The sequence below is a fragment of the Dermacentor albipictus genome, chromosome 5, assembly GCF_038994185.2.
Source record: "Dermacentor albipictus isolate Rhodes 1998 colony chromosome 5, USDA_Dalb.pri_finalv2, whole genome shotgun sequence".
NCBI classification, from domain to species: Eukaryota; Metazoa; Arthropoda; class Arachnida; order Ixodida; family Ixodidae; genus Dermacentor; species Dermacentor albipictus.
In genome coordinates, this window is record NC_091825.1 from 838906 (window position 1) to 866835 (window position 27930).

General features: G+C 46.9%; 1 protein-coding gene across 6 annotated transcripts in view; it reads right to left on the minus strand.

The window, feature by feature from the left end:
* DCTN4-p62 (dynactin subunit 4) overlaps positions 1-27930 on the minus strand; it is a 438984-nt gene that overhangs the window by 386276 nt on the left and 24778 nt on the right. For 5 of the 6 annotated variants that reach the window (XM_065444866.2, XM_065444867.2, XM_065444869.2 and 2 more), the window contains exon 2: positions 18989-19059. The exons of the other annotated variant lie outside the window; for it this stretch is intronic. In XM_065444866.2, the coding sequence (XP_065300938.1) occupies positions 18989-19059 (71 nt within the window). The remainder of the gene's footprint in view (positions 1-18988; positions 19060-27930) is intronic. 6 annotated transcript variants of the gene reach the window in all.

Consider the following 27930-nt stretch of genomic DNA (forward strand, 5'->3'; position numbering starts at 1 on the left):
ACTTGAACTATCTCATCCATATTAGTAATGATATTGCCAGCTTTGTCTCTTAACGCATACATCTGATTCTTTCCAATTCCTAGTTTCTTTTTCACTATTTTTAGGCTTCCTCCGTTCCTGAGAGGATGTTCGATTCTATCCATATTATACTTCCTTATGTCAGCTGTCTTACGCTTGTTGATTAACTTCGAAAGTTCTGCCAGTTCTATTCTAGCTGTAGGGTTAGAGGCTTTCATACATTGGCGTTTCTTGATCAGATCTTTCGTCTCCTGCGATAATTTGCTGGTATCCTGCCTAACGGAGTTACCACCGACTTCCATTGCACACTCCTTAATGATGCCCACAAGATTGTCGTTCATTGCTTCAACACTAAGGTCCTCTTCGAGTTAAAGCCGAATACCTGTTCTGTAGCTTGATCTGGAATTCCTCTATTTTCCCTGTTACCGCTAACTCATTAATCGGCTTCTTATGTACCAGTTTCTTCCGTTCCCTCCTTAGGTCTAGGCTAATTCGAGTTCTTACCATCCTGTGGTCACTGCAGCGCACCTTGCTGAGCACGTCCACATCTTGTATGATGCCTGGGTTAGCGCAGAGTATGAAGTCTTTTCATTTCTAGTCTCGCCGTTCGAGCTCCTCCACGTCCACTTTCGGCTATCCCGCTTGCAGAAGAAGGTATTCATTATCCTCATATTTTTCTGTTCCGCAAACTCTACTAATAACTCTCCCCTGCTATTCCTAGTGCCTATGCCATATTCCCCCACTGCCTTGTCTCCAGCCTGCTTCTTGCCTACCTTGGCATTAAAGTCGCCCATTAGTATAGTGTATTTAGTTTTCACTCTACCTATCACCGATTCCACGTCTTCATAGAAGCTTTCGACTTTCTGGTCATCATCACTGGATGTAGGGGCGTAGACCTGTACAATCTTCATTTTGTACCTCTTATTAAGTTTCACAACAAGACCTGCCATCCTCTCGTTAATGCTATAGAATTCCTGTATGTTACCAGCTATATTCTTATTAATCAGGCATCCGACTCCTAGTTCTCTCCACTAAGCCCCGGTAGCACAGGACGTGCCCGCTTTTTAGCACTGTATATGCTTCTTTTGGCCTCCTAACTTCACTAAGCCCTATTATATCCCAATTACTGCCCTCTAATTCCTCCAATAGCACTGCTAGACTCGCCTCACTAGCTAACGTTCTAGCGTTAAACATTGCCAGGTTCATATTCTAATGGCGGCCTGTCTGGAGCCAGTGATTCTTAGCACCCTCTGCTGCGTTGCAGGTCTGACCGCCGCCGTGGTTAGTTGCTTCGCAGCTGCTGGGGACTGAGGGCCGGATTTTGATTGTTGTGTTCATATAGGAGGTTGTGGCCAAGTACTGCACCAGGGTGGCCAATCCTGCTCTGGTGAGGGAGTGCGTTACCGGTTCTGGTCACCGGGGTCAGGCCACACTCCAGGCCTGTTTGTGCAATTTTATCAACACGCGGATTTTTTTTTTTTAATCCGGTGGAAAATTGCCGGCACCGGGATGCAAACCATGGTCCTCTTGCACGCGAGGCAGGTGTGCTACCTCTAAGCCACCGCTGCACCTCTTTTGACTCATGATGGTCTTTTCCGCTTCAAGCGTGTGTGTTTCGGTTTGGCATCTGCGCCATCCACTTTCCAGCAGATCATGTCATCTGTTTTAAAAGACTGTCCAGGCACATTGTGCTACCTTGATGATGTGCTTGTATGGGGTCACACTCAACGCGACCACGAAAGAAATTTGCAAACCATCCTGTATAGGATAAGCAATGCAGGCATGCAGCTTAACCACAAGTGCGTGTTTAGTGTCCCAGAATTAACTTTCCTAGGACATAAAATTTCCGCAAACGGCATTTCGCTGGTGATAGTAAAATTCAGGCAATCGTGGAGATAACACAGCCTAAAGACGAAAAGGCTCTACATTTATTTCTGTGCCTCACGGGATATTATGCTAAATTTATCCCGCAGTATGCCGACGTAGTGGAACCGCTAAGGAAACTCCAAAGGCAAGGACAAGCCTCTGTCTGGGATCGGGATACTGCATGCAGCTTTCAGGCTATTAGAGACGTACTTGCACCACGCCCAGTGGTATGCATGTTTCAACCGCATCTGCCTATTGTTGTGACGGTTGATGCTTCTGACGTTGGCATAAAAGCCGTCCTACAGCAAAAATGCAGAAATGAGCTCTTTTTACAGTAGCTTTTGCTTCTCGTACGTTATCTTCCGCAGAACGACAGTACTCTGTAGGCGAACGGGAAGCATTGGCATGTCTGTTTGCGTGTGAACACTGGCATGTTTACTTGTGGGGTCAACAGTTCCCTCTACGAACTGATCATCAAGCTCTAGTCGCATTGCTATCTTCAAAGGGTTCTGGACAGCAACCATTAAGAATTTCAAGGTGGAATGCAAGATTGCTATATTACAATTTCTCCATTCAGTACTGTAAAGGTGACCAAAATGTCATCGCAGACGCATTATCATGCCTACCTGTCCCTCCCGAATGTGAACCAGCACTAGATGAGGAAATAGTGTCTTTAGTTTCATCTTGTATGACAAAGGAGAAATTCCAAGCAGCCACACAGGCAGATCTAGTGTGCCAAGCATTAAAAGACAAAATAGTAAAAGGATAGAGAACTGCGGCGGACCTTCCGCCAGAGTTACAGGCGTATGCTGCTGTACAGTCCAAATTGTCCTACATGGATAATCTGCTTCTCCGAGGTGAACATATCGTTCCTCCTGCTTCCTTGCGTCAGACACTCCTGTCTATTGCTCATGAAGGTCACTTAGGCATCACGAAAACCAACCTTAGATTGAGAGGCATCTACCGGTGGCCTCACATGGATAGGCAAGTTGAGGAACTTGTGGGACACTGCTTTGTGTGCCAACAAGCAGATAAATCTGCCAAACCATCTTTTGCCCCATTACAACCTGTAGAATGGCCATTAAGACAATGGGAAAAGTTAGCCATAGACATAATAGGCCCTCTTGACCGTGCTGCACAGTATGCAGGTTTTGCTTTGGTCATGGTTGACTATCATTCCAAGTGGCCCGAAGTTGCTTTTATGCCTTCCATCACATCGGAAGCCATCATGCACAGTCTCATGTCCATATTCAGTAGAGAAGGATTCCCTCATGCTATAGTGTCCGACAATGGACCACAGTTTGTTTCTGCAGAGTTTGAAAACTTATTGAAGGAAAGAGGCATTAAGCCTTTCACGTCCTCTCTTTACTACCTACAGGCCAATGGCCACGTAGAAAGATTTAACCGTGTCCTTAAAGAATTCATACAGATTGCTATTTTGGAACAGCTAGACCTCAGACTTGCGGTCTTAGAATACTTGGCAATTTACAGGTTTACTCTATATATGACTACCGGTGTGTCTCCAGCTATGCTGCTCCATAGTCGACAACCACGAACTTGGCTGGATGTTGCAAACAAGCCTCCAATTCATCCTGAATTTGCTTCTCCAAAGTTGCGCCAGGAAGTGCAGAGTAGAGTACGTGAAAAACAGGAAAATACTAAAAAGTATGTGGATCGTCGTCGCGCAACCAAGTATCCTCAGTTTCAGCCAGGCGATCCGGTTAGGGTACATACTTCACGGAAATCTGGTCCTAAATACTCCAGTACGTTCAAGATTTATCACAATAGGTCGAAGTACTTTCCAGCTTGAAAATGGCAAGCGTTGGAATGCGTCTAAACTGGTGAAGTACTCGGTTCGTCAGGGTGAAACAACAAATGAAAGGAGTCATTTCAATGACGGAACATCCTTTGACAATAGTTTTCCACCTTTTCTTCCAGTTCCTAGTGGTACTTATTTTCCTGCTGTAACCCCTTCTTTGCGACCACCTGTCTCACCACCACCACCGGGTTCACCCCATGCAGAAAAGCCTCCTGGACGTCCGTGCAACACTTCTCCCCAAGACACTGCCCCTGAAGGCACTCAGGACTCTGACACACCTTCCAGTCCCTGTACAAGTAACACTTCTGCTGTTCCTCCTCTACAACCTGAACCAGTCCTCCATAGGTCTACTTGCCATAGACAACCTCCGGAACGGTTTAAGGATTGTTTCCAAGTAGCTTTCTACCTTGGATTACTGTCTACAGAGGTTTCAACCCTCCCATGCGAATTCGGCTCTTAACGCCAAAAGTATTTCCTTACATTTTTGTTAGGTAAATAGGACTAAGTAGTATCCTTCAAATGGGGGGATTTCGGGAAGCATAGAGGGTGCTATGTGCATGCTGTACTTACTGCTATACTGCAGATTTATCAGTGGATCCTAGTGGTAGGGACACTTTTCTTCATTTCTTAGCATCCCCGCAGAAGGGATACCATACATTTCTTGTACATTAGATTCCTTGCAGCATAAACGTGTAGTATGCACATTTTCACTACGGTAGTAGCCGCCATACGAATTTGTCTTTCATGCCAAAAAGTTTTTAACAATAAGTCGTTAGCATCCATGGGGGGGGGGGGGGGACTATCTCAACTTGGGAGTATAAAGTGCTTGTACACACAATCTCCAATCCACGACAGCCACAGAGACTGTCTCGAGTCAGGCTCAGGGCGAATGAGCCACCCATCAGTGCTGCCCCAGGGGGCACACAGATGTTTGCACTGTCTACTTTTGTACACTGAATTTTTTTCATGTGTGATTTGTGTGTGCAAGGCTGCATCTCATCGTCTTCGCAAGACAAGTACTTAAACTCTGCAGAACTGGAGTACAATCGTGTTCATTTTCGGTTTTCATGTTGTGCGTTTTTCTTAAAATGGGGAAGCCAAAGATGTAATTTTCTATTGTGTAAAGATGTCATCACTAAACCCGTGTGTTACAGTGCTAACATATGTTCTTCTGTGACTCATGACTTACGTTTGTTGCGAGGAGAGTGAGTAGCACATTTTTCTTTCAAGGGAGAGGTGATGTGGTATCCTGTGTTGGCTTCTGGTTTCGGTTTTGGGTATTTTACGTCAGGGCGCCACTCAGCGCCAAACGCTGTAAGTTGCCTCCTGTTTCCCCTCACAGAAATAAAAATTCTTTGTCTGGTCCCCCCCGACTGAAGCAGTCCGGCTCTTTCTTGCGGCGCTGTGCGCCCCGGCCGTTCAGGCCTCATGTCGTAAATCCTCCGGCCAGCCGCCCCATTGAAGCTACAACATATAGCTAGAAATTTTGCCTCGTGTACACTTTGCCAACAACGTAAGTGACCTACTACTGCTCCAGTCGGGACGCTACAACTACTTCCTTGCCCAGCAGAACCCTTCTCTGTCATTGGCATGACCTTTTCGGGCCACTCCCTCCTACTCCAGATGGCAAGTGATGAATCGTCACTGCTGTTGACCACTTGACCCGGTACACTGAAACAGCCTCAGTACGTTCAGGAGCTGCCTCAGAAGTAGCGGCCTTCTTCTTGCAGGTCTGCTTATGTCATGGGGCACCTCACATTCTCTTGAGCGACCGAGGCAAGGCATTTCTTTCAAGCACTCTTAGGTTCTGCAAGCATCCAACACCGTTCACAAGACATCCAGCTACCACCCTCAATCCAATGGCCTAACAGAGCGATTTCATCGCACGCTGTGCGACATGCTGTTAATGTACATTCAACCTGACCATCGTAACTCGGATGCGATTTTCACATTTGTAACATTTGCATACAATACGTCAGTTCAACGAACCACCGGATACTCTTCATTTTTCTTAGTATACGGCCACCACCCAACCTCATCACTCGACATTTCGTTCTTTTTTGGCCCCGTCAATGCTTCACCATTAATTTGCAACCAGTTTGTGCCTCATCTTGCCCATGTCGTCGTCGCGCCCGTATGAACACTGAAGCAAGCCAAGACGATTGCAAACATTGGTACGATGCCTCTCCCCGAGTCGTTTCCTATCGCCCTGGTGACGGTGTGCTCCTATGGACACCTGCACGAACACCCAGTTTATATGAGAAGCTTGAATCTCGATATATTGGCCCCTACAAAGTTCCTATGGGTGGGCAGCGCAACCTGGACAAAAGACAACAGGAAGTACACGATATGAGCACAGACTAACAACTGGTTTATGTTTTCAAACAAGAAAATAAAATATATAGAAAATGTAAACACGTGTGAAGTGAGGCTTACAAGGGTGAAATGGTGTTAGCCTATCTTGCCACACAAAAACTCAGTTTCTTTATCTTGCAGAAGTCTGGCTGGCACATGCACCTGAGTTTACATGCGTGAAGTAGGCTTCCACAATCTTAATAATATTTTTATATAATATTTCAGTTTGTTCAAACATAGGTTTGCATAAGCAAACTCTACAATGCGCAGCCAGATTAGAACCTGTTGCATTCCTGATCACACCTTGGTGCTCCATAAGACGGATGTTAAGGCAGCGTCCCATCTCCCCGAAGTACTTTTTTCCACTTTGTGATTCAGAAGCAGGGGGTCTGCATTGGCTCTCAGGTCGCACCAATTCTTCGCGAGATCTTTCTCAGCACTGTTGACCAGGCACTCGAGAGCATCTTGGCAGGAACATTGATCAAGTGCTTCAAGTTTGTTGATGACCACTTGGTAGTTATCCACTTTCAATATAGTTCCAAAAATATTGGAGTTATTCTCGCAGCGATTGATAAGGAAGGAATGGGTCTCAGATTTACTCATGAATCGCCGATTAATAATGAAATTCAATTTTTGGATTTGCAGTTAAGATTAACAGCACAACATATTTGTTGGCAATATTACCCCAGGACAAGCAAACCAATTCTGAACTATGCGTCGGCACACTCAAAACTAGTGAAAAGAGGAATTGCTATGACATGTTTAGGTTCCGCACTTAGAAAGTCATGCCACCACTTCGCTAATCTAAGCTTTTTGCAACAACTCAATCGTCTAGAGAAGGCCGGTTTTCCAAAATCTGTTATCGTGTCAATATGTGAAGGGCTAGTGAAGAAAATAAATAAAGGGGAAGCACCCCAAACACAGATCAAAAAGTAAAAAAGTATGCAGTCATCCCTCATGTACATCAGATGGGGCATGGGTTAAAAAAGACAGTCATGAAATATGGCGTTCAAGTCCTCTTTTCAGCAAAGAACTCGTTAAACAAGATTTGTAATTTTGTCAACAGACCTAAACAGGCGTCCAACGCTGTGTACCGCGTCAAACACTTGGGGCAGCTTGTGGCATGCTCGGTGGGAGTGGTCTATGTCATTCCACATTCCACAGGACGCTGCCTTAACATCTGCCTTAGGGAGCACGAAGGTGCGATCAGGTATGCAACAGGTTCTAATCTGGCCGCGCATTGTAGAGTTTGCTTATGCAAACATATGTTTGAACAAACTGAAATACTGTATAAAAATATGAATCAAATCAACCACGAGATTGTGGAAGCCTACTTCATGCATGTAACCTCAGGCCTATGCGCCAGCCAGACTTCTATCACTCTGCAAGATAAAGTAACTGAGTTTTTGAGTGGCAAGATAGGCTAACACCCTTACACCCTTGCAAGCGTCACTTCACACGTGTTTACATTTTCTGTATATTTTATTCCCTTGTTTGAAAAAATAAACCAGTTGTTAGTCTGCGCTCGTATTGTGTACTTCCTCTTGTCTTTCGTCTGGGTTGCACTACCCACCCATAGGAACATGTTCAATCTCCAACTCACCCAGCTTGCCATGTTAATTCAGCCCTACAAAGTCATAGAGCAGACCTCGCCGGTGAACTATCATGTTACACCTGCTAATGCCTCAACTGACCGACGCTGCCGCAGAACAGAGACTGTGCATATTTCCCGCCTGAAGCCCTTTCATCTCCGTCCCACTGTGTAATGTGTGGCTAGGCTGACAGCTTCCGTCCACGGGGGAAATTAGTGTAAGCATTTATGCGGACTTCATCTTCATCTGTACAAAGTCATCATCAATCATCGGCTCGTGTTCGTTTTTGCGGCGGCGCCATTTTTCCTTCTTGGAAAAGCGCTGTCTGGACCGTGGCATTTCAATGTACCATACCATAAACTACTACTGCTACAAAAAAGAGCCCTGCGTGCTATTGAGGGCTATTGTGGCGCACCACATAAATTACAAACACAACCCTTGTTTGTTGAACATAGCATACTACAAGTTGACCAAGTGTATTATCTACGGGTGTTGCAATACATTCATAGAAACAGTTTGTACTCTATTACTAACAGTACTATAAATTACAACATTCGTGACGTAAAACTATGTGTATTGCAAACGTGCACAAATTATGGTAAACAAAAACTAAATTTTCAAGTACCCAACGCCCTCAACAAATTTCCCTTTACAGATGATTTATTTTCATCTAAATATGTGTTCAAAAAAAAAACACGAAACGACGTTTGATTGAAGGCGAAATTCAAATGTAAGAAAATGTATCTACTGTTTGTTTATACATATGTTTCTCTCTATCTTTGATGCGGACAAGTGCTGCAGTTGCATTTTTTTAGCGTCTTAATTCACCATTTTCAAAAAAATGAAACGCCAACGGTAACGGCACACAAAGAAGGAACAAAAGACAGGACAAGGCACTTTTGTTCCTTCTTTGTGTGCCGTTACCGTTGGCGCTTCATTTTTTTAAAGCTATGCACCAACTAGCCCCACAACATGTTTTACCATTATTCACCAATATTGTGTACGCATTGTATTTGTACATGCATAACTTTGAGTACTTGCATATTATCTTGCACATGTTTGTCTTTTTCCCGAATTAAGCTTCACTATGCGCACTGTAGCACTGTTTTCACATATTTGTCGCACCTTCTATGTACATTTTTTTTTTGCCTTTATATTATTACTGCCAACTCTGTGGGTACCGGGGCCTCGTCAGGCCTTACCACCTTTTGTACCGGTCCCCTCTTTTCCTTGAAAAGAACAATAAACTTCCCTTCACTTCACACACACACACACACCCACACACACACATATATATATATACATGTGCGGTGAATAACATATAGTCGTATGGGTTTTTTTCTCATATAGTCCTAATGCATAAGTTCATACTCTGAAGTCAACTCATTGTTATAACCAATATATTGTTATATGTGGTATCGTTACAAGTGGACTACACTGTACAGTGAAACCTCGTTGATACTATTTGATGACGTACGATTTCACTGCACCAACGTTCCCAATCGAGAACAAAAATAAAATGACCCAACTGAGTTACACTTATCTTTTACTGGTTCATATAATCCTGGAAAACACTATCTTTCGGCACGAACCTTCAATATATCGGCAAAGTGAGATCATACAATAAGTTTTCCGGCTACAGATCCCATGTAAACAAAAAAATCAAGAGCCGTAGCCACCCGCCGCTGCAGCTTCTCCACAATACTTGCCCGCCTATCTCGCATGAAAACACCGGCACACACTCAATTCTGGTACCAGTAAATCTTCACCTCGATCACAGCACACTGCATTCACAGCTAACACCGCCAATCGTATCGTGATAAGCACCTTCATCTATCTGTTTCACGGTGCACAGCTGCAGTTAAGAAGCACACTGCACACTTTTAATAGGCAATAAACCAAACGTGGCCCCGTTCCCTGCTCGAGACTGCAATCATATGATACATTTTTGGCCGCTAGATCTCACGTAAACAAGAGACAAGGCATGCGCAACCGAGAACAGTAGCCCTTGTCTGACGTGAAGACGCCAGCATGCACTCAGTTTCTTATTCCAGTACCAGCAAATCTCCTCCCGGGTCATCAAACGCTGCATTCAGTTATCACCACCAACCCTATTGCAATAAGCATTTTCACCGATCCGTTTTACAGCGCATGGGGCGTAGTACCGTTGGAAGCATACTGCACGCTTTTAGTAGGCGATAACACAAACAGGCCGCAGTTCCCTGCTGCAGGCAGCGCAATGTGAGCTTCAGGTGGTGACATCTGGCATTGCTCACCAGCTCAATTTCGTTTCGGTTTCCCATCAGCATCCTACTCATCGTATCATCCTACGCATCCTGGCATCCTATAGCTGATGGAAGCGCAGCTGTTGCATTCGTGGCGGCACCCTCAGAACGGCGGCGCTTGCAGGGAGTATCGTTAGTTTATGGAAGAGCAGACACTGCTCGCGGGTTTCTCTTTCCCTGTTGCACTTAGCTTTCTCTATAGTTTAACGAAAGGCATTTGTTTGACGTGTTCTACTTGACTGCCGGCTACGTGCTACTTCTATGCTTCCTCAGTCGTCATCAGTGCTCCAGGCCCACTAATCATTCGGCACTCGTTCACAGCAGCATTGAAGAGGGCTGCCATCCCTTACACTGAAGAAACAATTCACTGCGCTGCGGGCCGCAAGTTCGATGTTGCTGAACGGGTGGTGTGAGAGTGGCGACTGCAGCGAAGCGAAAGTTTCACCTGTGACAGCAAGTGAGGAATTATGCACGTGCCGAAGTCTGGACGCTTTCCGGAGCTGTAGGCCAAGCGTGCGACATACGTCGCTGAAATGCATGATCGGTCCCTGCTAGTGAAGTGCGACATGGGGTGCAATCGGAGATGGCTGTTCGGTGCGTTTGTTCAGTTACCGGTGCGCACGATTGGCCTGCTCCGCGCCGAAGTCGCCAGCCACGGGGCGCGGCCACGTTTTTGGCGACGTCAAAATGACGACATGCTCCTGTCAATCATCCTCCCACCGAGCATTTTGTCTGCTAGGCGCCGAACTCGACGGGAGCTGGGAAGTTTGGAGCGATCATACGGCTTCGCATGGCGAGTCTGGTGGATTGGATTGGATCCAACCCGCAGCTGCGGCATGGCACGTTTGGATCCAATCCATAGTTTAATTCGAGAAAATGGCGCTTCCGTTGGGAACTTGGGTTGTTGCGCTGCCATTTCTAGAGGAAGAAGGAGAGCGGGTGGCGGTGCGAAACGCGTTTGAGGAAATGGCAGAAAGTGAATTCCGGCATCCTTTTTGTTTCTCGAAACAAATAATTAGTTGATTGTACAGCGAAATCAACACCATCATCGGTGCCAGTGAGCCACTGGGATGTTGTTGCTGCCTCTTGAAAAGTGCGCCACTCTTCCCGTTGTTTTTTTTTTTTTCCTTTTTTTCTTCTTGCTGTGCGCAACACCACCTAGAGACGACACAAAGAAGCTAATAGTTATAAATTGCAGTAGTCACACATACCAATATTTGAAAACGTGTTTGGATAAAGATTTCATTCATTTGGAAGATGAGAAACACTTCGTTCTGTAGTATACTGTCTGCAAGCAGACGACAAACGACAGAAGTGAACTTCGGGGAGGTCACCGCTTCCTCATTGGCTGCTCTCCGCCCCGTTGTAACAAATTTTGCATACTGCCACTTTGTGACACTGCAGCAACCGAACACAATGCGTATCGAAGAAAATATCTCCAATCGCACCCCTGGCCCCAAAACAAGCCCAGATCTTCACCTTTTAAGGACCTGCTCCGCCGTGAGTACAACGAGTGGCTGGTGGTAGAAGACCACAAAATTACACCAACCGGACCTGTCAAAAGAGCCTCCCTGATGGCTGCGTGTGGTTGGGTGCATTCGGCGGGGGCTGCTGCTCCACAAGATGTGGTGAGGTCCTTTGTCAAATGTGAAATTTCGCTGGACGACGAAGCACTGTGGGACTGTAGCAACGATGACGATGGCAGCAATATTGATGATGAGTAGTCCAGTGACCATGTCAGCTACTAATAAATTTTTGTTATCGAATGCGTCCTCAGGTATGCTCTCCTTTTTTTTTTTTTTTTTCCTGTCACGCAATATGGGGGGGTCGACTTACATTCGAGTCGACTTAGAATCGTGTAAATACGGTAGATCTTGTGGGCCTCCAGAAGTTGCAAGCACTTGTTCGCAGTGTTGCTCCACTGCCACAGGCACAATACTTAACTGTTTTCAAGCTTCATAGGCAACTCCATGCTGTGACTCGTGTAGCAAAATATCACATTGCATGCCAATATATAAGCAGTAACATTTGTTGTAATTTCAGAAGTTAAATACAAATATTGTGCACTGATAGAACAATGCTAAAAGTTATTAAGTTACGTCATCAGGGTGGCTAGCGATAAAAACAAATGAGAGTTCCATTTGTGAGTCAGGGTGCACCTTCTCTTTATGTTTAGCTGATCCATGTGAAAAGGTAGTCTGCGTCTGATGAATGGCAATTCTTCATGCTCGCAGTACAGTGTTCGGGGTAGGGTCCAGGCTTGGGAACACAGCAGACACCCGCCACCCATAGCAATTCTCAATCCCAGTGAAACATGAGAAGTAAATAACAACCAATCAGACCTAGTTGTGTTCAGCACAATGCATTGGCGGGCTAGATGGTGCGAATCCATGAATACTTTGTTTAGCGCAAAACGACAGACACAAGAAAGACGACCCCCCCCCCCCCCCCAGGACAAGGCGCTACTCTCAACCGACATCATTTTATTGCATCACTCCTTTATAGACCGCTCAAACCAGGGGAACATGCGCAGTGAGCACCATGCGGTGGAGCCACCAACATCCGATCCCAAGAGCGCACTCATGCGACAGAATCCAAAAAACCAAATTCAGCGCTGTACAAGGTTAAGGAAGGCACACTAATACACTGTGACCCCAATGACTGAATGAAAAATGCTTCCGATAACTCTCGGGTGGTGGTGTCATGGCTCTTATTCGAAATCGTGATATCACGAAACATGGGTTTGCACTTGCATGTTTTACAATGCTGAGCCAAATGGGAACCTGTGCCTGTTGGTATGGATCGCTCATGTTCTCTAAGGTGCTCGTTAGCACAGCGGCCTGACTGCCCTACGTACACTTTGCCACATGACAAGGGAATCTTATAAACCACACCGACACTGCAATCTACAAACTTCACGTGATTCTTTTCACAATCAGGTTTTTTACTTGTTTTAGAAATACAGCTGCAGAACATTGACAGTTTCTGAGGAGCATAAACACTACCGGAATTTGGTATCTAGTGGCGACATTCTTTAGATTGTGAGCCACTCTGTGGCAATACGCCACAACTTCAGGCCTCTTCTTTTGTGTGATGCAGTTACTTTTGTGCCGCTTCCCTTTCAGTTTCTGAAACAATACCTCCGAGTAAAACATTGTAAAACATGGAAGTGCAAACCCATGTTTCGTGATACCACGATATTGAAAAAGAGCCGTGACACCACCGCCCGAGAGTTATCGGAAGCATTTTTCATTCAGTCATTGGGGTCACAGTACATTAGTGTGCCTTCCTTAACCTTGTACAGCGGTGAATTTGGTTTTTTGGATTCTGTCGCATGAGTGCGCTCTTGGGATCGGATGTTGGTGGCTCCACCGCATGGTGCTCACTGCACATGTTCCTCTGGTTTGAGCGGTCTATAAAGGAGTGACGCAATAAAATGATGTCAGTTGGAGTAGCGCCTTTTCCTGGGTCGTCTTTCTTGTGTCTGTCGTTTTGCGCTAAACAAAGTATTCAAGTTGTGTTTCTTCCAATAGGTTTCCAATATTTATCGAGGGTTTTCTTTTGAGCAATGTCACTTGTATTAGTACAAATGCACGACTTGGAAACGAATCAAACCAGTTGTAATGTAACTTAGGTGTGTGCACAGTGTCGAAATGCAAACTAGCAGCACTGTGGCTAGGCTGAACGCTCCAAACCTAGAAAGAGCATTGTTCACATTTGCTTCCAAATTTCTGGCAAGCAAATAAACTGACAACCGACATGCTCCAGTCCCCTGTGGGCCCTGTAAGGCATTTTAAGTAAATAAGTAAATTGAATGAGAAAACAGCATTTTCTGTTTACACCACTAGATTAAAGCATGCTATCAAAACAATATGACACCTCACGGCATAACGTGTCCTGATAACTTCAGACCTTTCAAGCTAGTTATCCTCCTAGTTACCAGTGCCTGCAGACAAAAGTGTATTAGAGAGAATATTCCTGCTGCTTAAGGCATTAGTAACACTAATGCTGGGGCAGAAAACTCAACTAATCAAGGCAAGGTACAAAGCATGACTTGAAACGCAAGCAACATATTTATAATATTGCTACGGGATAGTATTTCCAATGACGAAGAGCCGAGCAGTAAGAAGATGACGACGACGATTAGAAGCTAGCGCGGGCTTTTGCCTCTTGGCCAAGCACAGCGTATTTTATTGTAAATATACTTGTACATAGCTTTTCGTCTGCGTCTTCCTCCGTAACATATCTGGTGGAGGTGGACGTTCCCTGTACTTCGTCACGGAGCTTCGCAGTGGACGGTACGTCGAGCCTTCCTTCATAGCTCGACACCCCTGGAATTGGTAGGTGTACCGCCCGCGTCTCCTTCGCCGATCACTCAACAATCGTGCTATTCACAGTCATCGCTCACTGTCCCCACGACATCATCCTCGGCTTAGACTTCCTCTCCGCACGTTCTGCTCTCATCGATTGCTCCGCCAGTACTCTCCGCTTCGACCTGCCTGCTGTGGATCCCGCTGAACAACACCCTACTCGCCTCAGTTCCGTCAACTTCGTTTGCTTGCCACCTTCGGCACTGACTTACGTTGACTTCGTGTCATCCCCACCAGTCCCCGACGGTCACTACATCATGGCTCCGTCTGCGTCTTCCTCCGTAACAATATATAAAAAGAAAACAGTGGTCTACTCGTCAGGAATAAAGTTGTCCCTAGTGAAGTATTTCAAACAAACCACCAGAGCGTCAGTCACCTTTCTCTCAATGTGCAAGTTCTTTATGTCACTCTCTCTTGCATGTCATCAGCTACTTGAGGGAAATGATGAAATGATTAATTGCTGTCTTTCCACCACAATGACACACCATAATGGTTCACAGCAAAATTCTTTCGACATCCTTTCTTTTTTCCGGGCTTGTGCACAGGGCATTATGATGATTTGGGAACAACGAGGCAACATGGCAGTGCACGCTATAACTTGAGAACCTGCGGCTGAACCTAGATCGGCTGGTTATAGGCAGAGACACTAAGGGGCAAGCGGCGTTTAGTTGGAGTCGAAAATAGCAATACAACAAAACGTATCTCATGCCACAATGGTTCGCGCAGTGCTTCGCATTACATAGGTGTCAACTACAGTTGAGCCTGTCCAAATCTTTAGTTGCTTCCGATCATACTGACACGTGCACTTGCCTATCTTTATCGGGTGACCACGTTTTACCGCCTAACAAATGTTATCGCACAGCGCGGGACGCACCTGTATGTATCGGAAGTTTCTGTAATGTTGTCAATGCTTCTATCTACTGTCTGTTGCTGTCGAACCTTGTGTTATTTGATTTCATCGCATGACGCGAATGGTGTAGAACTTTCTGGGCTTGGTGACTGTGCCAGTGCACGGACCACTAATCAGTTCACTTTCGCTATGCAGATGGTTTACTGCGTTGTGCGCCTGCTGCTGCCTGCGCTTGCGGATGCAGCATCGCAAACAACATCGGAATGCGGACTCACCAATCCTGGAAGCTACGGACCCACTGCCCGGCTCCTACCTGTCGGCAGGCTGCAGTTCCTGCCCAAGCCGCATGGGGCACGCTGGACAGCGAAACTCTCCAGAGCTTGGGCTGCCGCATCATCGTCGACAGCAACAAGTGTACCAGCTATAAAGGAACAAGCACCTTCGGTGCAATCCTGTGGGCTTGGTGACTGTGCCAGTGCACGGACCACTAATCAGTTCACTTTCGCTATGCAGGTTGGTGAACCTTACGTTATGTTTGCAAAAAAAATGAGTAATTATTGCCTGGTACAGCTGCCGAGCCCACGGTACTGTATTACTATTATTGCTGAATGTGTTGATGTAATGCACTCGCTACTACTCCAAGCTGGAGATATGGAATCTAACCCTGGCCGTCCTAATGAAGCTTTTCACGCAGAATTGCATAACCTGACTAACGGCCAAGCGCAGGTAATTGCAGAAATACAAGGCCTGAAAGCTCAACTCAGCAATACGGACAAAACAATAGGGAAATTGAACGAACGACTAACAGATCTCGAAAATCATTATCAGGCATTGGTACCACTGCGGAAAGAAATTGAAATCATGCGCATCGGCACAGAGCGCACTGCCTCTCGAATTTTGGAGCTGGAAGCCCGTATAGATGATGCCGAGAACCGTTCGAGGCGAAATAACCTAATCTTCTACGGCATCCCCGACCCCTCCTCCTCAGAAACATTCGCAGAAACAGAGCAGTTGGTCGCAAACCTTTGCCGGGATAATTTACAGCTAACCTTGGAACCAAGGGATATAGAGCGTGCGCATCGCCTCGGCCGTCCCTCAGCCGGTCGCTGCCGGCCCATAATAGTAAAGCTTGCACTACACAAGACCAAAGCTGCAATATTGTCAAAAGGCCGGATGCTTAAAGGGACAAGTTATGGCATCGGTGAGGATTTCTCGCGCCCAGTCTAAAATGCCCGTAAACAACTAATTGCTTTTGCGAAAAGCAAGAACAAGCCATTTTCCGTCCGTTTCAAAACTCTGTATATGAACCAAAAGCGTTACGTCTTTGACAACAGTACTAACAGCATCAAAGAATTATCATAGCAGACGAAGCACCAAAAAAAGAAAGAAAAGAACCGAGCATATGCTGTCTCTAGCGATGATCTTTCACTTTCTGCAATATACACTAACATCCGCAGTTTTCTTCAAAAACATGAACGTATATCTAGCATTGTACTGTCCTCTAGCAGTAATCTACTAATACTTACCGAGACGTGACTCACTGACGACGTGAGCGATACTGAAGTGCTATCGGACCTACCAAACTTTCGTGTGTACCGCAATGACCGCGCATCTACGCGCGGTGGTGGTGTACTGATTGCGTTCCACGAACAATTGTCTTGTGCAGTAATCAATGTTCGGTCACAGTTGGAAATATTATGGGTGACTATCCAATCACGCCCACACAACGTACTACTAGGCGTTTGTTACAGACCTCCCCACACTACTTCCGAATTTTGCAGCCAGCTTAACCAAACGATGTGTCAGCTTATTGCTGCTCACCCAAATGCACGCATACTACTATTTGGCGATTTTAACTTCCCGCAAATAGACTGGCACACTGACAATTTATGTTCTTCGACAGGACTAACCAAAGCCAGGAACTTCCTCGATATCTGCCTCAATTTTAACATGACCCAGCTGGTTTCTGAAGCAACACGTGTTGCGGAGGGGGACCTTGTGTCGCAGAGGGGGACCTTGATGGCGTGCAACGCCGGCGTATGTCATCGCTTCTGGCTGGGGCTGCGGTAATTGTAGTTGCAGCTCGGGAACTCCAAGCGATCGGTGCACCTCTTCTTTCACGATGTCAGCGATCGAGGCCACTTGACGCTGCGACGAAGGCAGGACCTTGCGCAGTTCTTCGCACACAATGGCCCTGATGGTCTCCTGAAGGTCGTTGGAATCTAGTCCTTGGATGGCGTACCTCAGCGTGAGTCCCTGGCGGTTATATTGCCGGGTGCGCATCTCCAGAGTTTTCTCGATCGTCAATGCCTCTGAAGAAAACTCAGCTACGGTCTTCGGTGGGTTACGAATAAGTCCTGCGAAAAGTTCTTGCTTGACGTCCCGCATCAGGAAGCGGACTTTTTTTTCCTCTGACATTTCCGGGTCGGCGTGCCGGAGAAGACAGGCCATCTCCTCCGTGAAGATTGTGATCGTCTCGTTTGACAGCTGCACTCTGGTTTCTAGTAGTGCTTGGGCTCGCTCTGTTCGCACGACGCTTGTAAACATTTGCAAGGAGCCGCTTCGGAACAGGTCCCACGTCGTTAAGGTGGCTTCTCGATTCTCGAACCAAGTCCTGGCAGCGCCTTCCAGTGCGAAATAGGCATGCCGCAGCTTGTCGTCGCTGTCCCAACTGTTAAATGTAGCAACCCTCTCATACGTCTCGAGCCAGGTTTACGGGTCCTTGAATGTTGTTCCGCGGAATGTCGGAGGTTCCCTGGACTGCTGCAGCACGATGGGGGACGCTGGGGCTGCCATTGGGGTTGCCTTGGCCACAATCTTCTTGGTCTTCTCAGGTAGAAGTCCGTGCTCCGGGGGCAGCTGCTGTAGCCGGCGGCTTGCTCGATGTTCCGGGACGGCGCTGGTGTTGTCTTTGCGGTGCGGGCTTGAATTACGGCTTGTCAGGGGCGTCCGGTACACGAACGTAAAGCACCTCCACCAGATGTCACGTGATGGTGACGTTGAATAACACAGTAGCAATACTGTGAACGACAAAACTAACTTTTATAGGGCGAACCTGTGCCCACAAAACAGGCTACACTTATAGCACGACGATAGCGGCGAACCCGCTCGGCGATCGTCGAAAATCTGATCTGTGGGTCAAGCGCGTCGGCATTTATAGATCAGTCGTCGAATGTTCCAGACTAATCGTCGGGACCCGCGTGCCTTCCACAAAGTTCTATACCATTCGCGTCACGCGATGAAACCAGATAACACAAGGTTCGGTGACGACAGCCGGGTAAAAGCATCGATAACTTTCCAGAAACTTCGGATACATACAGGCGCGTCCCGCGCTGTGCGATAACATTTGTTAAGCGGCGAAATGTGGTCGCCCGATAAAGATAAGTACACGTGTCAGTTTCCTCCACCTACACTCCAAGCTGCACAGTGAGGTCAACAATTAGACATAAAAATTCCCGTGGTCCACCTGAATGGAGGCTTCAATTGGTAGCACACAGTGGGTCCTTGTTTCTCTGGAACAAGCACCTAGTTCTCATTACTGACATGGGCGCCAAACATTTGCTGACCTTTCCGTCGCAGGAACTAGCTCTCCGAACTGTATCCAGTGAGCACAAAGCACACTACTGCCACTAGTGCACAGCTTTTCAGTGCAGCCACACAAGTTCACAACAGCCCACAGGGCATGTTCAACCTCATGAATCCTTTACAGAACGATGTTAACTATTCAAAGTCACATCCCACCGCCAGGCGTTAAAGGACTGCTGCTCGAGTGGCTATGATCAATGGAGTGGCTGTGATCTCCTTTCTTTGCACTGCTGTTCACAAACACTCACTTGTTTTTCTTCACCCGTGCCTCAGGTGAGGGCATGTACTCAAGGCAGTTGGAGCAGTAGTTTGAGTCCACCTAGGTAAAAAAACGAATTTTAAAACATATCACTTCTTCAACTTGTGGTGGCAACAGTCACAATAGGCAAGAAATCATTCTATGCTATAAGTGCAAGTCAGCATAAGTATTGCTAAACTGTGGACACTGTTGGCTTGCATGTATGTATCCCATGCCTCTTCCAGCACATGAAGATTACGTTAGCACCACCATGTATTCTGCACCTGAGACAACAAGATGGATCAACATGTTGATCCTGATCATCATAGACATGCTTCCTGTCTGTATTGAAAGCGGTATTGTACCGCATTATAAAAGTTATGAGAACTATAAGAACTATCACTCACAGACAGCTCTATCAGTATTGATTAAGTGTGCAATTTCAACCTGATATAAGAGAAAGTATAAAGTATTCGTCAACGTCGTGTTCAAAAAAGAAAAGTAGCTGGGCGAGAGAAGAGAGGAGAAGTGTGGAAAGTAGCAACTGCTATTCAAGAATGCAATGCCAGTATTATATGTTGCCTTGTCTTGTGAATTATTATGAATCTGTTGTTTAAGTGTGCCTCAAGAAAGTCAAGCTTCAATTTTTAAATGCTACACCATAAGATTCCATAGGAATTCTTCAGCAATATGTTGTTATATTTGCTATCTTGGTATCTTGTTTTTGCACTGCCGTGAATAAAGACGGCTAATTAAACTGCTGCATGGCTATGCACCACTTCTCTGTCGATCTACAGAAATAGATTAAAATAACAGGGTCTCTACCAAGTTGGCATTTCCAAATTACCTGAGTTTTCCAGGTTTGCCCTCAGTGCCTTTGCAAAATTCCCTGAGTGATGTAGAACTATGTTTTATGTCAAGACAGGCTGCAACCACATCGCCCGATGCTGTCACTCTCTAGTCATCATCATCAGCCTGGCTACGCCCACTGCAGGGCAAAGGCCCCTCCCATACTTCTCCAACTACCGCGGTCATGTACTAATTGTGGCCATGTTGTCCTTGCAAACTTCTTAATCTCATCTGCCCACCTAACTTCCTGCCGCCCCCTGCTACGCCCTTCTCTTGGAATCCTTGAACTCTTTAGTAAGCTTGTGAAAAAAAAATTTAAGAAAAACAACTTAATCCAATTTGAATACTAAGGAGTAGTGTTTGTGTTATTCAAAAAGAGAATAGAGGGGAAGGGTTAGTAAAATGCAGAGCAAATAAAATTTCTTCAAAAAAAATTGCAAATGGTGTCGGACATTCTCAAACACGAATAAAAGGGAAATGCACGTAGAAGCAAATATTTTCGAATATGAACTATTTCTATCAACTGATAGCTCAGTGGTATGAGGTCCGAAATTTGTCACAATTGAGACTCTCTCTCAACAGCTCGTAAGTCAACCTCAACTGTCCTGAAATACTCTCAGTCCGCGCGCGCCGCCTCAGTGTTGTGTTTCAATGCTTTAAAGTGTTTATTTTGGTTTGGATGAGGGACACCTGCATCTCGGCATCAGCCGACACTGTTTTTTAAACTCACGCTCCTTCAAAAACCGCGGCAGCACGTTCCCTTTCCCGTTGATTCCTTAGTGCATAGGTCCTTTCTGTTCTTGACTTCCTTCCGCGACTCATTCGCACCACGGACCATTTGAAGCATCTTCTTGGTCAGTCGCACAGTCCACGTCCAATTTTTCTACGCCCCTAGGGGTCGCGAAAACGTCCGAAAAATCGGCCGGTTAGAAAAAAATGCATGTCATTTGCAGCCCTTAGGGGCTCAAACCGCCACAGGCACATTCGCAAACGCTCTGACGGCCTGTCGGTACACCTATTAGACATATTGGTGCTCGTACTGTGACAGTAAATACCGGTTGCACGGATGTATAATTAAGAAATACATACTGCGTCCCGTGATGTTAACCGCTCCCTTTCTGGTTATGCTTCACTGTAATACTTTTGCGCATGCTTCACCAAATAACATTTCTGTACAGAGGCAAAGCTGACTTTCAGGAACAGGCATTATGCTACGCACCGTGCTCTCCAAGCTTCTAAGCCAATCGCGAGGACCACAAAGGCAGAGTCCATGCCATTGCTGACAGAAGCGAATACTTTCAATAAAAAATGCGGCACTCAATGGCAAGAAGCTTCATAGCAAACGTCGAAGCAGCTAGGCCTAGCGTTGCCGCAGTGATGGCTACGGCTTACAGTGGAACTGCGTGCGAGAGCGCCGGTTCGAGTCGGCGAGGTAATCAAAATGGCAGTGGTGGTGGCTTTTATTAATGCCGTTCCGGACCTGCGGTCATGGCAAAACATCCGGAAAATCAGACGGCGAAGAGTTCTTGCGTCCGAAATTTCAGACATTCTGATACATTGACTTAGGGGTACATGGTGGTGCTGCGAAGCCGTCCAAATTATCGGGAATGGGGAAAGTCGGTTGTTGACTGCACACTGGAAACTCTGCCAGCCGACGACAGGGCATCAAAGACAATTCATTACGATTTCTGTCTGTTATTCCAGCCAGCATTACTGCGACTTTCGACCCTTTCAATAAAATTACAGCTAATTTTCCCTGATAGAGGCACAAATTCCCCGAGATTTCCTCAAGTTTTTCCAGACTGCTCAAGATATCTGAGAATTCCCGGTTTTCCAGATTGGTAGACACCCTGAATAAGATACTTGATTGAAAGAAACACTGATGTTCCCATTTTATAAACCAGCTCCAAAAACGCCATAGAAAGCAATCACATTATATCGGTTCTACAGCACCGACATTAAAAAAAAATTATTTGGTTATGCATAGTTTTCTTTAGGCTCATAATCTCGAAATCAATTTGGTTTCACTAGTGGCCATGGTACTCAACAGGGTCTTTGAAATGACATGACTGCACTGGATAACAATTAACTAAGTGAAGATGTTTCTAAAGCATTGTCTACTCATTGAAAACGTTTGCAATTATGACTTAAGAGGACAATCTTTTGCTTTGCTCAGTGCTTACCTATGTGATTGCAACTAAACGGAAGCACTGGGCTCGGTTAGGAGCACATCATTAAACCTGTGCTGTGGTGTTCCAGAAGTCCTTGTGCAACCTTTATGTAACTGATCCTGGTGATAACATAGTACACTGCCATATATTCCACTATGCTGACCACACTCTGTTGATATCAAGGCATGTAAATTACTTTAAAGCAGTCTTTAGTCTCCATCAGGACGCTTGAGCCTTCCCGATTTAAGAATAATCTGATTAACCCCTTCACTCTTGTTCTTGAAGTGCCCATAAACAGCCTTGGTAAAGGTGCACTCATGACTGCACACTCTGACCAACTGCCTAGTTTTAGAATGTAGCTCTTAGGCACCTCTTCCTGTATTGAGTGTCGTCGTCCCTCACCGTAATTGAGCCAGCACGGAGCGCAGCGGGGAATGAGACAGCGATAGTGAAGAGCACGTGAGGAGAATAGCGGAGGAGGAGGGTATGGTAAAATCGTGAGAAGCGCAGTGCCACACCAGATGGGCTTTGCAGCGCAGACCACTACGAGATGGTGCCCGAGTAGCGCGCCGTCTGTTCACAGATGACGCCATCGATAAGGCACGCAGCGAGCGCATCCAGCAATACCATATAAGGAAACAAAGTGCTGCATGAGTGGAGGTCTGTCTGCGGGGGCTGTTGTGAATTCCACCCATGCATCATCAAAGCGCTGCCTCTCGCAATCTCTTGATTAGTGAGGCAGCCGCGACACGCTTCGCTCCATTTGCGATGTGCTGCGCGAGACAGTTTGTCCGCGGCAGCCATGCTACTCACAGCGTTCTCTAATATAAACCGAGTACCTATGCAATCATAATACAAAATAATGACACACAAAATGAAAAGATGTATAGAGGTGCACTCAAATTTCACATTAGAGAGTATTGTAATCATCAGCGACTTTATTTTTTTTACAACTGCTACACTGCCCCTACCAGTATATTTTTTTTTTGCAAGTTGGTTCATTGGACATTTCATTACTTCAGTTCGTTATCGCTGGTAGAACAGCTTAAGTTGCACAACATGGACTATTTCAGGTCGTGAACGGAGCTGCTGTGATAGTGAAATGCCGCCTAGCATGACCTTATAGCTGAGTGTGCCAATGCGTTGGATAATCTTGTGAGGCCCGAAATAGTGGAGTAAGTCCTCGTCAGTGTATCAGGTCCGAACCTAAACACTGCCGCCAGGCTCATACTCCACGTGTCGTCGTCAAAGATTATAGCGCCAGCCGTCGGTCCTCTGTTGATTCTTGATGCGCAGGTGGGCGAGCTGTAGGGCTTCTTCGGCATGCTGGAGATAGGCGACGACATCGAGATTTTCTTTGTCGGTGATGTGCAGCAGCAGGGCGTCAAGAGTCGTCGTCAGGTTCCTTCCGTAAACCAGCTTGAACAGCGTCACTTGAGTTGTTTTTTGCACTGCCCTGTTATAAGTGAAAGTGACATACGTCACGACCGCATCCCATATCTTACACTTGACGTCAACGTACATTGCTAGCTTGTCAACAAGGATCTTGTTCAGGCAATGGTCTTGTTCAGGCAATGGTCTCACGGAGCACAAGACATTCATCTGTGGGTGGTAGGCAGTTGTCCTCCTGTGGCTTGTCTGGCTGTATTGCAGAATGGATTGGGTAAGCTCTGCTGCAAAGGCCATTCCTTTGTCGGTGATGAAGACTTCTGGGGCACCATGTTGCAGCAGTATGTGCCTATGAAAAATTTCGCCACTTCGGCTGCACTACCTTTCGGCAGAGATTTCGTTTCAGGGAAGTGGGTGAAGAAGTCCATGGCCACAACAATCCACTTATTTGCGGATGTTTATATTGTAAAGGGTCCTAACAAATCCATCTTGATCTGCTGAAATGGTCGGCAAGGAGGCTCAATAGGCAGTGGTAACCCTGCTGGCCTTGTCGGTGGTGTCTTGCAACGCTGACAATCTCGGCATGTCTTGATGTAACGGCCGACACCGGTGGTCAGGCGCGGCCAGTTATACCCTTCCCACATCCTTGATAGCGTCTGGGAGAATCCGAGGTGCCCAATGGTCGGATCATCATGTAGGGCACATAGTACTTGTGGATGCAGTGCTGAGGGAACAACAAGGAGGTATTTGGCACTGACTGGTGAGAAGTTCTATACGAGTAGGTTGTTTTGAAGTGAGAACAAAGACAATCCTCACTTAAATGCCCTAGGGACAACATCGATGTGCCCTTCCAAATACTAGACGAGGCTTTTTAGCTCCAGGCTTCCTCAATGCTGTTCAGCAAAGCCTTCTGTGCTTATTATTCCAAAGAAGGCGTTCGTCATCCTCGTCATCTTGTGGCAGCGGGTCATGGGGGCACGTGATAGGCAGTCAGCATCAGAGGGTTTTTTGTCCGGACTTGTAGATAACAATGATGTCATATTCTTGCAATCTGAGGCTCCACCGTGCCAGGCGTCCTGAAGGCTCATTTAAATTCGCTAGCCAACACAATGAATGATGGTCGCTGACAACTTTGAACAGCCTGCCATATAAGTAAGGACAGAATTTTGCATAAGCCCAAATCATGGCAAGGCATTCCTTTTCAGTCATAGGATAATTGCCTTCCGGTCTTCACAGCGACCCACTAGTGTAAGCTATCACCCATTCAAGTCTGCCTTTCTTCTGGACTAGGACGGCACTGAGGCCTAGGCTACTGGCGTCGGTGTGGATTTCGGTATTGGCGTCCTCATCGAATTGCGCAAGTACTGGTGGCGACTGCATGAGCCTTTTGAGTTCTTGAAATGTGTTGGCCTGAGGCATTTCCCACTTGAATTTGACGTCACGTTTGGTTAGATGTGTCAGCGGCTAAGCGATGCATCAAAAGTCCTTGACAAAGCACCTGTAGTAGGGACAGATGCCAAAGAATCTGTGCACTGCCTTCTTGTTAGTGGGCTGCTCGGACTTTGCGATGGCAGCTGTCTTCTGCAGGTCAGGGCAGACTCCAGATTTGCTGATGACGTGGTCCAGGAAGAGAAGCTCATTGTAAGCAAAGCAACACTTTTACGGCTTTAGAGTGAGCCCTGTTGACTTGATGACCTCCAGTACTGTCGCAAGCCACGCAAGGTGATCGTCGAAATTTCCAGCAAAGGCGACAGCGTGATCAATACAAGCAACACAGGTCTGCCACTTCTATCTTAACACTGTGTCCATCAAGCACTGGAATGTTGCAGGCGCTGAGCATTACCCTGAACTCACAGAGGCCATCTGGTGTGATGAAAGCGGCCTTTTCACAATCCCTCTTGTCACGTGGTAGTGACGGTGATGAAAGAAGCAGTACGGTGGAATACAAAACTAGCTTTTATTGGGCAAACCTGTGGCCACAAAACAGGCTACACTTATAGCACAACGAAAGCGGCGAACACAGTCGGCGATCGTCGAAAATCTGATCAGCGGGTCAAGCGCGTCGGCTTTTATACAGCAATCATCGAATGTTCCAGATTAAACGTTGGGACCCGCATGCCTTCTAAAATGTTCTACACCATTCGTGTCAAGCGATGAAATCAGATAACACAACGTTCGGCGACAACAGACAGCGGATAGAAGCATCGATAACTTTCCAGAAACGTCGGATACATGCAGACGTGTACCGCGCTGTGCGATAACATTTGTTAGGCGGCAAAACTTGTCGCCCGATAAAGACAAGTACACGTGTCAATACCCCCCTCTTATAAAGCATCGACCCGATGCTGCAAACAAACGAAAGTAATAAATAAGCACTCATAGCAAAGGGAAAAAAAAACAAAATAAGGAAAGTTCGTTAGCGTCCGTAAAATGGTTTAAGATGCACCACGTGGACCACTTCAGGTCGTGCGCGACGTCGCTGTGAATGCGAAATGCCGTCTGGCACGACCTCATAGTCCAGTGCGCCAACACGTCGGATGACCTTGTAGGGTCCGAAATAGCGTCTCAATAGTTTCTCACTCAGTCCTCGTCGGCGTATCGGGGTCCATACCCAAACACGGTCGCCGGGCTGGTACTCGACGAAGCGTCGTCGGAGGTTGTAGTGTCGGCTGTCGGTCCTCTGCTGGTTCTTGATTCGCAGGCGGGCGAGCTGTCGGGCTTCTTCGGCGCGCTGGAGATAGATAGCGATGTCAAGATTCTCTTCGTCAGTTACGTGAGGGAGCATGGCGTCGAGCGTCGTCGTCGGGTTCCTGCCATAGACCAGCTTGAACGGCGTGATCTGTGTTGTTTCTTGCACCGCCGTGTTATAAGCGAATGTTACGTACGACAGGACGGCATCCCAGGTCTTGTGTTCGACGTCGACGTACATCGCTAGCATGTCGGCGAGGGTCTTATTCAGCCGCTCCGTAAGACCATTCGTCTGCAGGTGGTAAGCCGTTGTCCTCCTGTGCGTTGTCTGACTGTATTTCAGAATGGCTTGGGTGAGCTCCGCTGTAAAGGCCGTTCCTCGGTCGGTGATGAGTACTTCTGGGGCGCCATGTCGCAGCAGGATGTTTTCGACAAAGAATTTCGCCACTTCGGCTGCGCTACCTTTCGGCAGTGCTTTTGTTTCAGCGAAGCGGGTGAGGTAGTCCGTCGCCACGACGATCCACTTATTTCCGGTTATTGACGTCGGAAAGGGTCCCAGCAAGTCCATCCCGATCTGCTGGAATGGTCGGCAAGGAGGCTCGATTGGCTGTAGTAATCCGGCTGGCCTTGTCGGCGGTGTCTTGCGTCGCTGACAGTCTCGGCATGTTCTGACATAACGGGTGACGTCGGCGGTCAGGCGCGGCCAATAATACTTTTCTTGTATCCTCGATAGTGTCCGGGAAAATCCAAGGTGTCCAGCGGTCGGATCGTCATGTAGGGCGTGCAATACTTCTGGACGAAGTCCTGACCGGACAACAAGAAGGTAATTGGCGCGGACGGGTGAGAAGTTCTTCTTCACGAGTAGACTGTCTTGAAGCATGAAGGAAGATAATCCGCGCTTAAATGCCCTGGGGACAACGTCGGTGTGCCCTTCCAAATAATCGACGAGGCCTTTAAGTTCCGGGTCCGCTCGTTGTTGTTCGGCGAAGTCTTCCGCGCTTATTATACCAAGGAAGGCGTCGTCATCCTCGTCATCTTGCGGCGGCGGGTCAATGGGGGCGCGTGATAGGCAATCGGCGTCTGAGTGTTTTCGTCCGGACTTGTATGTTGCAGTGATGTCGTATTCTTGTAGTCTGAGGCTCCACCGTGCCAGCCGTCCTGAGGGATCCTTTAAATTCGCTAGCCAACACAAGGCATGATGGTCGCTGACGACTTTGAATGGCCTGCCATATAGGTAAGGGCGAAATTTCGCTGTAGCCCAAACGATGGCGAGGCATTCCTTTTCGGTTGTAGAATAATTGCCTTCCGCTTTTGACAACGACCGGCTAGCGTAAGCTATCACGTGTTCATGTCCATCTTTTCTCTGGACCAGGACGGCGCCGAGGCCTAGGCTACTGGCGTCAGTGTGGATTTCGGTATCGGCGTGCTCGTCGAAGTGCGCAAGTACGGGCGGCGACTGCATGCGTCATTTGAGTTCTTGAAATGCCTCGGCCTGCGGCGTTTCCCACTTGAACTCGACGTCACATTTAGTTAGCTGCGTCAGCGGCTCAGCGATGCGTGAAAAGTTCTTGACAAATCGCCTGTAGTAGGCACACATGCCAAAAAAATCTACGCACTGCCTTCTTGTCGATGGGCTGTGGGAACTTTGCTATGGCAGCTGTCTTCTGCGGGTCGGGGCGGACTCCAGATTTGCTGATGACGTGGCCTAAAAATAGAAGCTCCTCGTAAGCGAAGCGGCACTTTTCCGGCTTCAGAGTAAGTCCTGATGACCTGATGGCCTCTAGTACTGTTGCCAGCCGCCTAAGGTGAACGTCGAAATTTCCGGCGAAGACGACGACGTCATCCAAGTACATGA